The 14,461-nt window shown below is 42.4% G+C and overlaps 1 protein-coding gene across 2 annotated transcripts in view; it reads right to left on the bottom strand.

The window, feature by feature from the left end:
- Nucleotides 1-54: 54 nt before the first annotated feature.
- polr3b (polymerase (RNA) III (DNA directed) polypeptide B) overlaps nucleotides 55-14,461 on the bottom strand; it is a 22,330-nt gene continuing 7,923 nt past the window's right edge. The window contains exons 13-28 of one of the 2 annotated variants that reach the window (XM_025056256.1): nucleotides 13,456-13,617; nucleotides 12,104-12,304; nucleotides 11,310-11,472; nucleotides 10,469-10,622; nucleotides 10,316-10,390; nucleotides 10,129-10,227; nucleotides 9,910-10,037; nucleotides 8,717-8,926; nucleotides 8,484-8,642; nucleotides 7,092-7,209; nucleotides 6,811-6,953; nucleotides 4,796-4,899; nucleotides 3,143-3,309; nucleotides 2,308-2,421; nucleotides 2,008-2,181; nucleotides 55-420 (exon numbers count right to left, since the gene is read on the bottom strand). In XM_025056256.1, the coding sequence (XP_024912024.1) occupies nucleotides 291-420; nucleotides 2,008-2,181; nucleotides 2,308-2,421; nucleotides 3,143-3,309; nucleotides 4,796-4,899; nucleotides 6,811-6,953; nucleotides 7,092-7,209; nucleotides 8,484-8,642; nucleotides 8,717-8,926; nucleotides 9,910-10,037; nucleotides 10,129-10,227; nucleotides 10,316-10,390; nucleotides 10,469-10,622; nucleotides 11,310-11,472; nucleotides 12,104-12,304; nucleotides 13,456-13,617 (2,301 nt within the window). In that variant the 3' untranslated portion in view covers nucleotides 55-290. Of the gene's footprint in view, nucleotides 421-2,007; nucleotides 2,182-2,307; nucleotides 2,460-3,142; nucleotides 3,310-4,795; nucleotides 4,900-6,810; nucleotides 6,954-7,091; nucleotides 7,210-8,483; nucleotides 8,643-8,716; nucleotides 8,927-9,909; nucleotides 10,038-10,128; nucleotides 10,228-10,315; nucleotides 10,391-10,468; nucleotides 10,623-11,309; nucleotides 11,473-12,103; nucleotides 12,305-13,455; nucleotides 13,618-14,461 lie in introns of those variants that run through there. The other variant, XM_025056257.1, reaches the window with a different exon arrangement.

Here is a 14,461-nt window from a genome sequence, read left to right as displayed (position 1 = left end):
CATTGCCAATAAAACAGTCGTAAAAAAGTAATCAACGTGTACAAGACAAGAAAGACGGTTTGAAACCATTGTTCTGTGTTTATTACTTACAAAATCAACTGAGTGAGAAATTTGAAACATAAACGAAAACACAACAGAAATAGATCTTTTTTTTTTTTCTTTTTGCTTCAGCCTGTTTTTCTCCTTAACTTATTCACAATTTAACTTTTTTTTTTTCAAAATAATTTTCACCACAGATTTTTACTGTGACCCTCTCACTCACAAACGTCCGGCCTCTGTCCATCTCCCACTCACTCGTTGTAGCGCGACAGTTTGAGTCGGGGGATGATGTTCATGGACTGCAGTTCCTGGAAGAGCAGTTTGCAGGCGTAGGGTATACGGAGGGAGGAGACGTGGCACGACGACTTGCAGTAGTGACACCTGGGTAAAAACGACAAGATGAAAGTCAGGGGCGGATCACTGACGTGAGGTGAAATGGACACAGTCGATGTTTTGAGTCTTTTGAAAAAATGTTATGAGGATTTGGACAGAAATATTCTCTCTATCATTAGACGTGTGGTCAAACCTAAACCCTACGTTGACCATTGACATGACTAGATCATCAGAAACAGTCCTCATATTAATGTCTGCTTTTCCGAACTGCTCGATTCTGAAAAAAGAAAAACTATGATCACATCATTATTGTGGTCATTATTGAAATGATGGTTATTTAGAACAATTACTCATCAACTCTGGAAACACAGCATTTACTGCACAATGTGACCAGCAAATGTGATTTTATGTAATATTTTTATTTTTTATATATTTTTTTGTGATTTTATCAGATTTGTATTAATTGTATTTCCCTTATATACTGTCCTGTTGAACATTCCCTTGAAAAAAACTTAAAGTTTAATTTCATTCAAATATTGAAGATGGTTAAACACAAAATATAAAATACATTAAACATTAACATAAAACACAATATTTATCTCTACATAAATATAATCCAAATCCAAATAATAAATAAAAAAATTAAAGATAGATGCATCTTGATGTATCTTGACTTATAATGGTGAAAAAGACCAAAATGAATTTGCTCACATCTAAGAGCACTGTCACCACATACTGGAAGACCCTGTACATGTGACAACAACCTGACAAACTATAGTTAATAACAAACATGAAGTCTGGTCCATTATTACTGTATAGTCCAGGGTAAACAGTAGACACAGACACAGTAAATACTGGTAGTACTGGTACTACTACCTGTTGTTCTATAGAATACGTCACTGGATGTCGACGTGGTCCGGCTGCTTCACATTTTCTGTCTGTGTATCAGTTGGTCTTTAGTAATCTCTGTGTTTGAACTTCAGGAGATTAAAGAGATTTGTCTTTCCCCCCACAACGCAAACGTCACACCAGCGAAGTTTTTTTTTTTTTTTTTACTGACTAAACGCTGCTGCTCCTCTCCGTCTGTTAACTCCTCCTCCTACCACCGACTTTTTAAAATACCTTGACCAGGGTGAAACCTACGTGTGCATATCATTCAGGGTCAAAGGTCATTTTGTACCAGCAGAGCGCATTTGTCAAAATTATTTTCACTGACTGAACCTATTTATTGTTTCTATCAAAATCAGAATCGAAATTCAATTGCACAGTCATAGGAGCTACATCCATTTAATAGATTACTTAAAAAATAGCGTTTAAATCTAAAAAAAATACATTATATCATAATTCAAATTTCCCTGGAAAATATCAAGTCTTCAGGACTCTGCTCTCTGCTTCCGAGGCAGGCGTGCTAACCGCTACCCTGTGGAACCACCACTTTATCTCACCTTTACACAACATGAAGAGTGTCTGTCAAAGTAGCTTAACGTAAGGGAGTGGTTTCAAACTGAAACATTCACCATCAAGCAGCATCAAAACGACCAATCACTACAACCACTAAACCATTGTTGGCACTTGTTGTTCTTTTATTTAACAGTTTCTACTGTGAATAAAAAGGAGGTGATCCCCATCACTCACCATCCAGAGTATCCCAGCAGGCCACACTGTCCACACACGTCCACCTCGAAGGCGTCGCTGGAGATCATGAGTCGCTCCAGCAGCAGCATACTGGCTCCGTAGCCAATCAAACAGTCCCGTTCCATCTCACCCAGACGCAGACCTCCGTCTCTGGAGCGACCCTCCGTTGGCTGCCTGTTGGCAGTGAAGCATTCAGTGTGAAAACACACAGCAGACGATTGTTCCTTCAGCTGTTTCAGTTAGTATTACTGCAGTTTCAAATCCTTAGTAATGTAGTCATTCCTTAGCTGTAGATTTTACCTGGTGAGAACGGCTCTGGGCCCTCGGGCTCTGGCGTGCATTTTGTCGAGGACCATGTGCTTCAGTTTTTGATAATAAACCGGTCCAAAGTAAATGTAGGCCTCCAGTGGTTCTCTAAAGGAAACACAGCTGTCTGTATTCACTGGGAAAACCTTCGAGTCACAACACAACAATATGGAGTCTGAACATGTGCCCTTACCATCACCTGAAACTTTAGATACAATTATGTTGATGTAACTGTTAAGGTCTGGTACGCAGAGATCGGTTCGCTTTGATGTCCAGTAAAATGGTCACTATTTTCATTAAGATTAATCGGAGATACTTTCAAGTTAAACATCTGTGCAGGTTCTCAGCCATCCAGGCCATCTGATCCAAAAAGATAAGATCCAAAAAGAGATACAGGATGGAGTAGGTTTCTTGAAGACGTTTCACCTCTCAGCCAAGAAGCTTCTCGTCTTCAAGGAGCCTACTCTGTCCAGTTGCTCTTGGTCCAACTCTTTTTGGACATCATGGAATAGATGTTAAAACACCAGGAAACACACAGTAATTCTGTGTTTTTACTGATCAACTGACTTTGATGGTTTACCGCAGATTATTTCCAAACTGATACCTGTAGCACTCACAGTAAAATAAGGTCAAATCTGACTTTCTTTTATTTACGCGTCCATCATTGTCGGTATGATCAGGATGCTAACTGCTAACATTCTGCAGGTGGATTGTGGTCAGTGTTTCTGACTTTCCCTTTAATGATGCACCAGACGTTACTGACAGGAGACAGATGTGGACGGCAGAGAGACCAGTTAAACACACACATATACCATATACGTTTCATTACCCTGTGATTCCAGAGGTGACGTAGTCTTTGCCTTGGTAGTTGTATCCGTATCGGATGAGGTCCTCGCAAACGTCCTTCACCTTACTGCCCCCGAAGGCCGTACCGTAGTGAAATCGCCCGTCCAGGACCCCAGCCTTCCCTGCCAGCAGTTCTATCAGCTTCCCCACCTGATGGCATCAGTCACAGGGAATTAAAGGGAACAATAATATTAATTTAAAGGAAACCAGAGCTTTCTGTTTGTCTCAACCATGTTTTTCAATGTAACGTTTGGCTTTTTGTCCAACCCATGTTCACCAGGGGATCCCCAACCCCCGGTCCACGGACCAGTCCCAGTCCATTTGGTAAACTTTTAATTACTTAGGTTAAGAAACTCTGCATGGAGTTTACTAAATTTTTAAAAAAAATATTTTTAAGCTCCTGCAGTCCACACACAGTGGCTTGGCGGACCGCATTTGGCCCCCGGGCCTTGAGTTTGACACGTATGTCCCAGTGCGTACATGTAGTAACATGTAGTATCTGGAAAAGCTTTAATGCAGTGTTCTGGAATTCAAATGAGGTCGCCTGAAATGTCTAGTAATTAATAAAAGAATTTAAAAAACAACTAAACATTTTTTATTTACGTAAAAATGATTCACTTCTTTACTACATATACTTGTATGGATCATTGAGTCCAGAATATTTAAGGTCTTGAGTTGAGTGACTAAATCTGAGTTATTGGTATACTGTATGTTTTAAATGTTCATTATTACTACATACCCACATCCACCTAGAGTGGTAGGAATAGTACTGTGGTATTAGACCTAGTCTTGTGGGTAGTATTGTAGTACAATACGTTTCTGTATGGATCATTGAGTCAGGCTCTGATTTTTTTTTTTAAGTAGGACTCCAGTGGTCGTTTGACAATCATTAACATTATCTTCTCTAACTAAATATTTATAGCAGTGGTTCAGATTATCTGAAGACACATGTATGGCTCAGGGTGAGCTCAGCAGTCTAAGGATGACAGATTTCAACAATTCCACCGAGGTCACACCCAGGGGACCCCTGACCCTGACACATAAAAGGAAACACCTACTCTCATTTCACTCTCAGGCCACAGAAGCATCCTCCCGAGCCAAACATTTCTGAGTCCCTCCCATGACAACCGCTGCACGCAAACACACTGGCACTGAAGCCTCTAGCAGTAAAGATCATTCATGTTTTTACAGTTTCTGGGACAAACAGCGGGCAGATTCGGAGGCCAAGATCTCGAGACGTTTTCTATAAGTAATCACCAACATTTTTTTTTTTAAACTTCCACAGAAGCAGCAGGAGTGTGTGGACGTTCCCGTGGCAACAAATATGTTTGTAAAAAGTAGGACTTCGGTCAATGGACGTGTGCTGTAGTCAATGATAACACACAGAGAGGAGAGAAAAGACGGGGGATAATGAGTGTTTTGTCTCACTACAGCCAGGGCTGACTTGAGAAAAGCAGTGGTCAACTCAAACACAGGAGGACATATAAATACTTATGTGACTTTTTTTATAAATTTACAATTAGTATATTAGCAAAAGTTAGCTAAATGGTTTATAAATAAGCCACTGAAATAATAACGGGACTGAACGGCGGTCAGTGTTTTTTTTTTTTTTTCCCCTACATGCCCAAAATCGTACCGTCATTCTGGAGGGATATCCATGAGGGTTCATGATGATATCAGGACAGATCCCCGAGTCACAGAACGGCATGTCCTCCTGAGGGACGATAAGACCACAAACACCTGGAAAACAAACAAACACCCGTGTTATTTTTGAAGCTTTGACTTAAGTTTTACATTTGTGCTTAATTACTGTCACATATTCTGATCAGCTGTTTTACTAACACTTGACCAATGTTGGAAAAACAAAAAGTTTTTTTTTTTAACTTGTTCCCTTAAACCTACTGACTGAAGTGACCACCCAGTTCTGCAGCAAACTGCTCGCCAGGCCGCTGTTGTGGTGCATATCGCCGGTGAAAGCTGGATGTGAACCTCAGGCAGAGCATGACATTTCCATACACATGTGTAAAGACTGGCTCCTCTGTTGATTAACATGACAAGCAGCCTGGAGTTTAAGTGTGAGTGCAAATGTTTGCCGAGGGGCCGAAACACTCTTCCCAGGCCAGGGTAAACACATTGTAGACCCATTTGCAAATGAAAAAAAAAGAGAAAGAGGCAAGAAGAGAAGGAGCGCAGAAGTGAAGAAAAGTTTTTAAAAAAAGTGACGGAAAAAACCCAGGATTAAACGTCCATGACGTTTAGTTCCCCCCGCAGGAAGTGCCCAGGATCAGCTGGAAAGGGTGAAATTGAACCCAAGCACGTGGGAAAAATACACTATTAGGGTGACTTGTCAGCAAAACACTGCCCGGCGGACTGCTGATGATGCTGCAGGACGCTGCAGCAGGATGTGGACTGGTAACAAGTGCAACCATTAGGCACAAAGTCATCCAACAGCAGGAAGAAAGCGAAACAAGTGGAGAAAAGCTGGAACAAAAGAGTCGGGAGAGAATAGGGTGAGGGGGAAATGCTGAAAGAAAAAAAAAAGTTTTTAACATAAGGCGAGTAAAGTGAGAGTAGAAGGAAAGAAGAGAGGAAGGAGGAAATAAGGTGGAAAATTAATGTTTGTATGAGAAAGAGAGTGGTAGTGTGAGACAGAGAAAGAGAGAGAGAGAGGGAGGGAGAGAGAGAGTTTTCATGGCAGACATCCCTGGTGTTGTTTGTTTTGTGTGAAAGTGAATGATAAAAGAGGCATGAAATCAGCAGAGAAAGGCAAGACAACAGCGGAGGTTCAGAGCCCTTCATCACAGCTCAACGCTGGAGGCTCACACAGTGGCTCTACTACTGACAACCACTCCACCTCCTCCCCCTCCTCCACAGCTGTGTGTGTGTGTGTGTGTGAGAGAGAGAGAAGGAGCAGTAAATAATTAACTTATTCTGCTCTGCTGACCAGGCTGATGAGAACAGTCACCAGTGAGTTGGAGACCAGTATCTGGAGCCAAATTAACTGCTAATTGAATAATAACAACTGATTGTTGGCAAAATGCAGTTTCTTTCTTCTTTTTTTTAAGTCGCCGAAGGAAATGTGGAAATAAAATTAAAATTAAAAAAACCCACGCATCAGTGGCACATCTGGGACTCTCTTCCAGCTTACCCACCAATGACCCCTCTCCTTTTATTATTAACTGAGACAGAAGACATTGTCCCATCCTCAGTTGACCTCCCAGTGGCCAAAGTGTAACTGAAGAGAGTAAATTATGCATGGCGCCAGTTAGTTGGGTTTTTTTTTTTATTAAAACATCATACCGACCCTCTATAGGGGAGGTGCTGCAAAACAATGGAGGTTGTAAACACTTTTTTTTCCTCCCAGCAGCAGCAGAACACTGCTGTGGTGTAATACATTTGCATAGTCTGGCACAGGACAAAGAGCCAATTAATTGAAAAGAGAGAGCTCTCGAGAGGTGAGGACAAGGGGGTAGTGACGGAGCAACAGCCACTGGGACTTGACTCAACAAAAGGTCCGACTCAATGACGATCAGATTTTTGTTTTTGTCCAGTCATTTACTGTCAAACTTCAGAGTCCTGTTCTCTCAGGAAATGTGGACAAAAACAGGACTTGTTAGTTTGGTCCCAGTAAATGAACCATGAGTTGGGCACCTTTTTGTCCATGACGACTGCTGAATTTGTCTCCTATCTCCGGCCGCCTGGTCTGCCTCAGGAGGATCTTAATTAGGAAAGCGTCTTCAGCATTGGACGAGATCATGACCTTTTCGATGTACGAGTCTGTCGAGCCTTTATAGCTACACAGAAGAAAAAAAAATCATATTCACATTGTTGTTTGTGATTTGTTATATTTTTAGAGGGCAGAGTGGGCAACAGTTGTGTGACGGTGAAGAGACACCAACTCAGTGTCAGTGTGATGATGGTGGAGTGCTCACCTGATGGGCACGTCTCTGTACTGTGGCTGTCCTGGCTGGGTACTGCCCTCCAGTGGTGTCTGAGTGACAGTTGGCATGGACTTGTTTATCAGCACCTGTTTGTTCTCCACTCTCTCTCCTGGGTCAAACACAGGACGGGTCACAGTTTTAAAGTAACACGACGGTAAGCAGTAAGTAAATCTGAGTCTGTTTCATTATCTGGTTGACTGTGTAACATAAGGAGGGGGTTAATAACTGGATTTGAATTAAAAAAAAATCACTAAAGTAGAAACACACTCCTTTGTTTTTAGTTGCCCCAGGCCATGGGGATGCAACCTGTGGCTCCAGAGCCACATGCAGTTCTCTGGCCTTTTTGCAATAGCTCTATGCAAAGACCAAATGTAGCCTGACTGTCATACACAAGGAAGAGAAATATAGAAAAAGGGTCTGTGCAATGATTTTCTTTTTAAATCCTATTTTACACATAAAGACAGCTTTTTTGCTAAAACAAAAAACAGCATAATGACATTGTTGTCTTGTCTTCATTGTGCAATTTCAGGTGAAACAAGCTAAATAGACTCTAACTCACTGCAGTTCACAGTTAACAATCAATCAAATAAACACAGAATGTTATTTATTTTTACTGTGCAACCAGGTAAAAAATTGTGAAAAAAAATGGGTAATTGGTGATCTCTGCTTTCATTGACATCACTCTGGCCTCAAGCTCCTCTGTAAGACCTGAGCAGGATGTGTTATTTTAAGCTCATTTGAAGCATTATAAACTAGAGACATCCATATGTATAAGATGCTTAAAAAATTAGTCTATATGAAGCACTTTATAATCAGGTCCTATCATATGCACAGCAGCGGCCAGCGTGGATCCAGGATCCAGGCAGACACTCTCACTACGTCTAAAGACGGACGTCCCTGAGACCTTTGAAAAGTATATGGTCATAGTTGAACCTGAGCTCCTCCTTATTATGCTGCTGTCAGCCCACACTGCAGGGGAGCTCCCTGTTCACTGCACACACTCCCTCTGTATTTCTTTATTTATATATTCAAATGCAATGAGGTATTTTCCCAGAATGCCCTGTTTCATTCATACACTGTTATTACTAATATTGTTGACATACAACTCTTTAACAGCACCTGATAACATGTTTATTTTTTATCTGAGTTGCTGCCACCTAGTGACTGGAGGCTTGTTATCATCCAGGCATTACAGCAGTGGTACACTTATGTCCATATGCATGCCATATTCCATTTGAAACCCATGGCACCTCACCGCGCCCCCCCAGGGGGCCCCAGCCCACTATTGGAGAAGTACTGATCTACAGTAATGTTTGATTCAAATGGACCAGCTGTGGTTAATAACATAATGAGCGTTTTTTTTTTTTTACATAAAGTACTCACCGGGGGAGCAGATCCCATCAGCATCCAGGATGTTGTGTCTCCAAACAGGCTTTCGTGTTGTAGCGTCAAGCATTGGTCCCATCACCTTGTCAAAGGTCTGGTTGGTGTAACGTCGCAGAACACATTTGGTATTTTTATAAACCAGACATCGACCAAAACCTAGAAATATATAATCATGTCAGTCTGCCTGATATGGCTGAAGGATGAGAGAATCAAGTCCTGCAGGTTCTCACCTCTGTCCAGTGAGGCTTTGTTGAGGACCAGAGCGTCCTCAATGTCATAGCCGCTGTAACTCATGACGGCCACAGTGGCATTCTGGCCTGCAGGGAGTTTCTCAAAGTCAATAAGTTCAATAGTTTTTGTTTTGACCATTGGCCTCTGAGGGTACGCCAGCAGGTACATCAGAGTGTCGATACGGTTCCTCTGGTTGTAGCCGATGGTCCCTGAAAAGAAGAGATTGGATTTGAAAAGCTGACTTGAAAATGTCAGATTTATACACAAAATCCCACCAAGCACCTGTTACGTGTCTCACATCAGATGGACTAGTTCTAACAGCCCTGGAGATGGGATGTTCTGGGAGTCTGGTTATTACTGTTACAGGTTAACGCAGTGGACCAACAGGAAGAGTTATGGTCTAAAGCCCGGCCTCAGTGAGGCCTTGACATTTGTCAGATGCTATTACTTCACAATCAGGCTACAAGCACAGAGTCTGTGATAATAGGCCTGGGCCAAACAACCAGATTTGCACATGTATAGGCCTGTTCACACAAAACGGACAAGGCAGAGGATATTGTGCCAAATATAGTTCCAGTCAGTGTTTTTGTATAGACGGGGAGGAAGGGGGAGGAAGAGGAGGACATAGGTAACGCAGTGGGCTGGGGGTGGCTGAGGTTCTTACAAATGTTAGCAGCGCAATTTGGGGAAGTTCTGGTTACCAAGGAGATGTGGGTGCGCACTTTGTGGTCTTTTGCAGCTGAGCACACTAACCCTCCGAGCACAGCCACAGCAGACACAATGAATTGCTAATGACACTCTTGGTGACTGGCAGGGAAAGGGCCTCTGCACACACACACGCACAATGGAAGACCTACGAAAGCGCCCCATGTTTGATGTTCAAACTTGCACACACAGACAAACACACACATTAAAAACTCTCAATCACACATACAAACGTATTCTGACAAGACGTAAAGCAGGAGCAGAGGTGTGAGAGAGAAGACCGGCAGGTTCTTCTGTATCTGTGTTGTGTTTCTTATTCTAACTTTCTTTTGTATTTACAGAAAAACTCTAGACTGTGAAAAGACTAGATTCAGAGATTACATCACTGTAAGTGTGTGTGCAGCAAGCCAATCACTACATCTCTACAAGATGACTGGCGGTCTTCAGTGACGTACTGACTGGACATATCTGCTCTGCACCGTCTTACCCATGGCTTGCTTGCCCATAGCACACTGGTATGTGTTTCTGGGTGACTGGTTGTGGTGGGGGTAGGGTATGAGGCCAGCACACACTCCAAGCAACGTGAAGGGCTCAATCTCCAAGTGGGTCGTGTCTCTGTACAGGTCCAAGAAAATTAAGAAAATGACAGCATCATGTTATTAGATTATGTTTGTCTTTATTTTATGCCAAATCAGGGTTCACTCACTTGGTAATCATATATTCATAAAGAGCAATTTGACAGTCATTCTCCTCATTGACATCCAGGTACTCCACCAGGCCTTCATGCAGGAAATCCTCAAAGGTTCTAATATAACAAACATGTTTTATGAACAGGGAAAAATATGTGTTTGTCCACAATTGTTTTGACCCCTTCAGAAGCCCACCACTCTCACCTGTATCCCTGTGACAGATCTTCAATATGTTTGTTTTTCACCATCGGCTGCCCCTTCTTTACTATAACGTACGGCCTGCAGGCAAAACAAAACGTTTTACATTTCATTCTGGGAAAAAGAACGTTTATCAATTACACAAAACTACTGGTGTACCTGCAGAGACGTCCTCCATCAGAGGAGATGTAGACACAGCGGTCAGTCAGGTTGGTGGAGATGGACACAAACTCGTTGATGAATCCCGCCCGACGCATCAGTCTGAAGGTGCTGACCAGTTTGTAATGATCTCTGATTACGCCCAGAATGTTTCCTGTGGATGCACAGAAAACAGAGTCTGTGAACATCTGCGGAAATATTTTTAGCATTATCAAACATTTTTTGATATAAATGTCTTTGCTTTATAAATTTGCTTTAAAAAAAACGACATCCCAGTATCCTTTAGCTAAAAGAAAGTGGGCGAAAAACAACTGATGTGTACAGTCATGGAGTACGCTAAGCCGTCACGATGGGTGACAACACTGCTGAGGCTGCCTGCAGGAGTTGGTTCATATCACATCTGACAGACAAATGACTAGAGAACAGAGGAGACACTGTGCTGGGTCTCTGTGTGAGGGCACATTTGCACTGAACACACTCTGAAGGGCTTTGACACCTGCTGCTACCAACTAATTAAATGGAACGGCGGCTAATATAATTTGACTGTTATCAGTGGGGAAACAAACATTTACAGTAATTAAGGGGCCAAGTTCTGAACCCGGGAATAAAACCCACCGCCGCCGTGGAATTAAATAACTTATCAGTGTCTTTACAAATTCAAAATAACCGTCGGTAAACTAAACAGAGTATATTTCCCCCCTTTGTGTTCAGAGGCAGGTTTTAAAAAAATAACTAGAATTAGACTTTCTTTTCATGTGATCTAAAGAAAACACATTCTCAGTTAAATTTCTCTGCGTTTACTTGTTTATTAGGCTCTAGTGCTGGTGTGGAGGAGTCTTACCGTTGAGGAAGACCAGGAAGACACTCGGGTAGAAGAGCTCTTCGCCGCACAGCAAGTTGACGTCTTCTACACCGAGGTTAAAGGCCAGTTTGATGATGGGGCCATCCTCCATGTCGGTGGTGATGTGTGTCATCAGAGCCAAGTTCTTCACCAGACCACAGGCCTATACCAACAGGAACAACACAGTTCTGTAGTTCTGTTTCTATGGTGCAACGTCACTTGTGATTTTCATCATAGATCAGACCACACATACTGTATATCAGTATCTGTGTCACTCACCCACACCTAACATCATGATCTAGGACAAAAAAACATCAGAAGAGTCTGACTTACACCTGGGAGCCATAATGAAGGGCAAAAGGTTCCCAAAAAAACAACAAACAAGAAAGCAAATTTAACACAATCCAATGTGTGGTGTACAACCGGAGAATTTAAAGGTCGTTTCCTGCATATAGCTCCATGTGTTAACTTTTGCGTCCACACAGATAGCCAGTTAGTTCCAGTGTGAACTACTTGGTGAGTTTTAGCGCCGTACGCTGAAATGATGGAACAAGACTTTCCTAATAAATTTATAGCAGATGGTGACATATCCACAATATGCCGCAGGTCGTAAGGTCGGACGTAAACCAAGGACCACCTGGATGTAAAGGTGCCTTGACTCAAAAAACTAAAACAGATGTGAATACAGCATCCATGCAACTGTCCTTCTAACAAACCTGCCAACTTCAGCTTCAAGACACTAGAGTTAGAATTATTGAAGGAGACCGCTTCTGTCAGGTGCATCTCCCACTCACCTCCCCCTCCGGAGTGTCAGATGGACACAACATGCCCCACTGAGAGGGCTGCAGGGACCGCGGTCCACTGACTTTCCTGGTTTTCTCAAACTGGGAGGAGATTCTGGTCATCATGCCTAAAGCAGAGATGAAGGACAGACGAGACAGGACCTGGGTGACACCTTGGCGGTCCATCTTAAATCTCTTCAAAGACCAGTTGCCCTGTTAAAGGAAGAAAACAAAATACTTTTTTTTTTAAATTCAGCATAAGTATATGAACATTTATAAAAGAAAAACAATCATTAGCTACATTCTCAGGAAATGTCAAATTAACCTATGTCCCATTGGAGCAGGGGTCAAGGTACCACCTTTGACCCTTTGGGGGCAAATGAAGTAAAAATCACATTTTTGTCTAAAAGAAAGTAAATTTAGTCATAAATGGTGATAGTTATTTGAGTATTTATTCCCAGTTACTTTAATAATGGAAATCTAGTTGCAGGCCTGACTGGACAGCAGTTATTATCACTGCACCACAGTGACAGTCACATCTGTCAAAAATGTGTTGTGAAGAAGGAAAAATATATATATATAGGCCACACCACTTATTTGAGTCTCGTTCATTTTTGAAACATTTCTTTCATAAGAATCTGAGAACGAAAAGTTTAATCTGAGATGGCTGTTCATTTACAGTCGGCTAAACATATTGACGTAACAGCCTGAAGAGTTCAACAAGTTCCTTTTTGCATCACTGAGTCCATTCACCCCCACAGTCACTTCTAAACAATTCTGCCAACTCAGGAGGAAGATGAGGCTCCTTCTCCTCTTCTGCTGGGCTGTAGTCAGACTCACCACAATCATCAGTTCATCATCTGTAGACCATGCCCTCTTGTGGCCATTGTTGACATGAGATATACTTGTGATATACAAGATCATTTGGGATATAAGCAGCAGCAGCAAAACTACGAAAACTACAAGAAAATATGATAAATCTCTATATAAAATATCTAATCTTCATCTTTTTGGACTGTGAGAGAAAACCAAAACACAGAAGAAACCCTCACACACACACACACACACACACAGGGAGAACATGTTCCATACGGTACTGCTGTTTATACAGAAAGACTATAGTCAATAGTTCTGATTCAACTGATTTCACTAATTTGAAAGTTTTGCCTCTATAAAAAATGATTAACCTGTGTTGAAAAACGTTTATTGAAAGGTTAAACATTCCTAATGTTTTATTGGTGAAAACTTTTAACAAGTTTTAATCTGACAAGCGGGTGTAAAAGAACACTTACGTAGAGTTTTTTGTGTCACATTAACAACGTAGCAAAGTCAACATTGTCTGACGCTAAAAACCCCACACTCACTGTGGAAATGGCATTGACCATGCCATTGGTGATTTGATCCTGCCGCATGTGCTTGACCACGTCAAACTGAGCTGCCCTCTGCTTGGGAATGATCTGGTCAGCGATTTTCTTTAGCTCTGAGTTGAACTTCTTGAACAGATCTTCAAACAGCAGCGACAGCAGCTGGAAGACGAAGAAGAGAATTAGCGTAACCTTTTTTTTTTTTTGATAAAACCCACTTGTCAGTTCTCCAGCCCAAACAAGGGAGCAGCCACAACAATTACTTGGGAGTTTAAATTGTCATTGTGTCTTCACGCAGTGTGACTGTCACACGCAATCAGCTCCAACGTGCGTTTACAGTCAGATTTAATAAGCAGGTGTGCCGGCTCACTGATAAGCCTGATCTGGCCTCTGTCCCAGGTCCCCGTCCTCCTCCGCCAGGGCTACAGGAAGCGAACTCTTCCTCAGCCCCCACCTGGCCTTCTGCGTTAGCAAACATCAAAACAAACAGGCGGCGCTGCTCAAAATTAATAAAGAAATTAAGCTTCCACTGTGCAGCCTGGCCAATTAGTTGAATGTCAGGGAACCATAATTGGAGAGTGAGGAGATTGCGTGCGTTGTTAGTGTGTAAGCCCCCTATTGAAAGGAGCTTCTGTGCGCCCCCTCCCTCCATTTCTCGCTCCTTAGACGGAGCAGGTTGGGTGGGGGGGAAATTAAAGGCCTTAAGACAGCAGTAATTACATTATCAGAGCCGGGCCTGCGGATTAGCTCAATCACTGCAGTCAAGGCAGCAATTCTATTGTCACGCTCCTGAAAAATCCCCATGCTCCCACAGCCTCCGGATTTCGGTGCCATTGCATATCTCTTTCCTGACAAAGCCAGGCTGAAATACAGAGGGAGGGAGCGAGGGAGGAGGGGGGGGCGGAGGGGCAACGACAAAACAGGGGAAAACAAAGCAGACGGAATATAATGAGGGTCTTATTAAAAGAAGGAGGCAGGAATAAAGACACAGGTGAGAGATCAGGGC

The sequence above is a fragment of the Cynoglossus semilaevis genome, chromosome 6, assembly GCF_000523025.1.
Source record: "Cynoglossus semilaevis isolate Cse_v1.0 chromosome 6, Cse_v1.0, whole genome shotgun sequence".
NCBI lineage: Eukaryota > Metazoa > Chordata > Actinopteri > Pleuronectiformes > Cynoglossidae > Cynoglossus > Cynoglossus semilaevis.
This window is presented reverse-complemented; position numbering and strand designations above follow the sequence as displayed.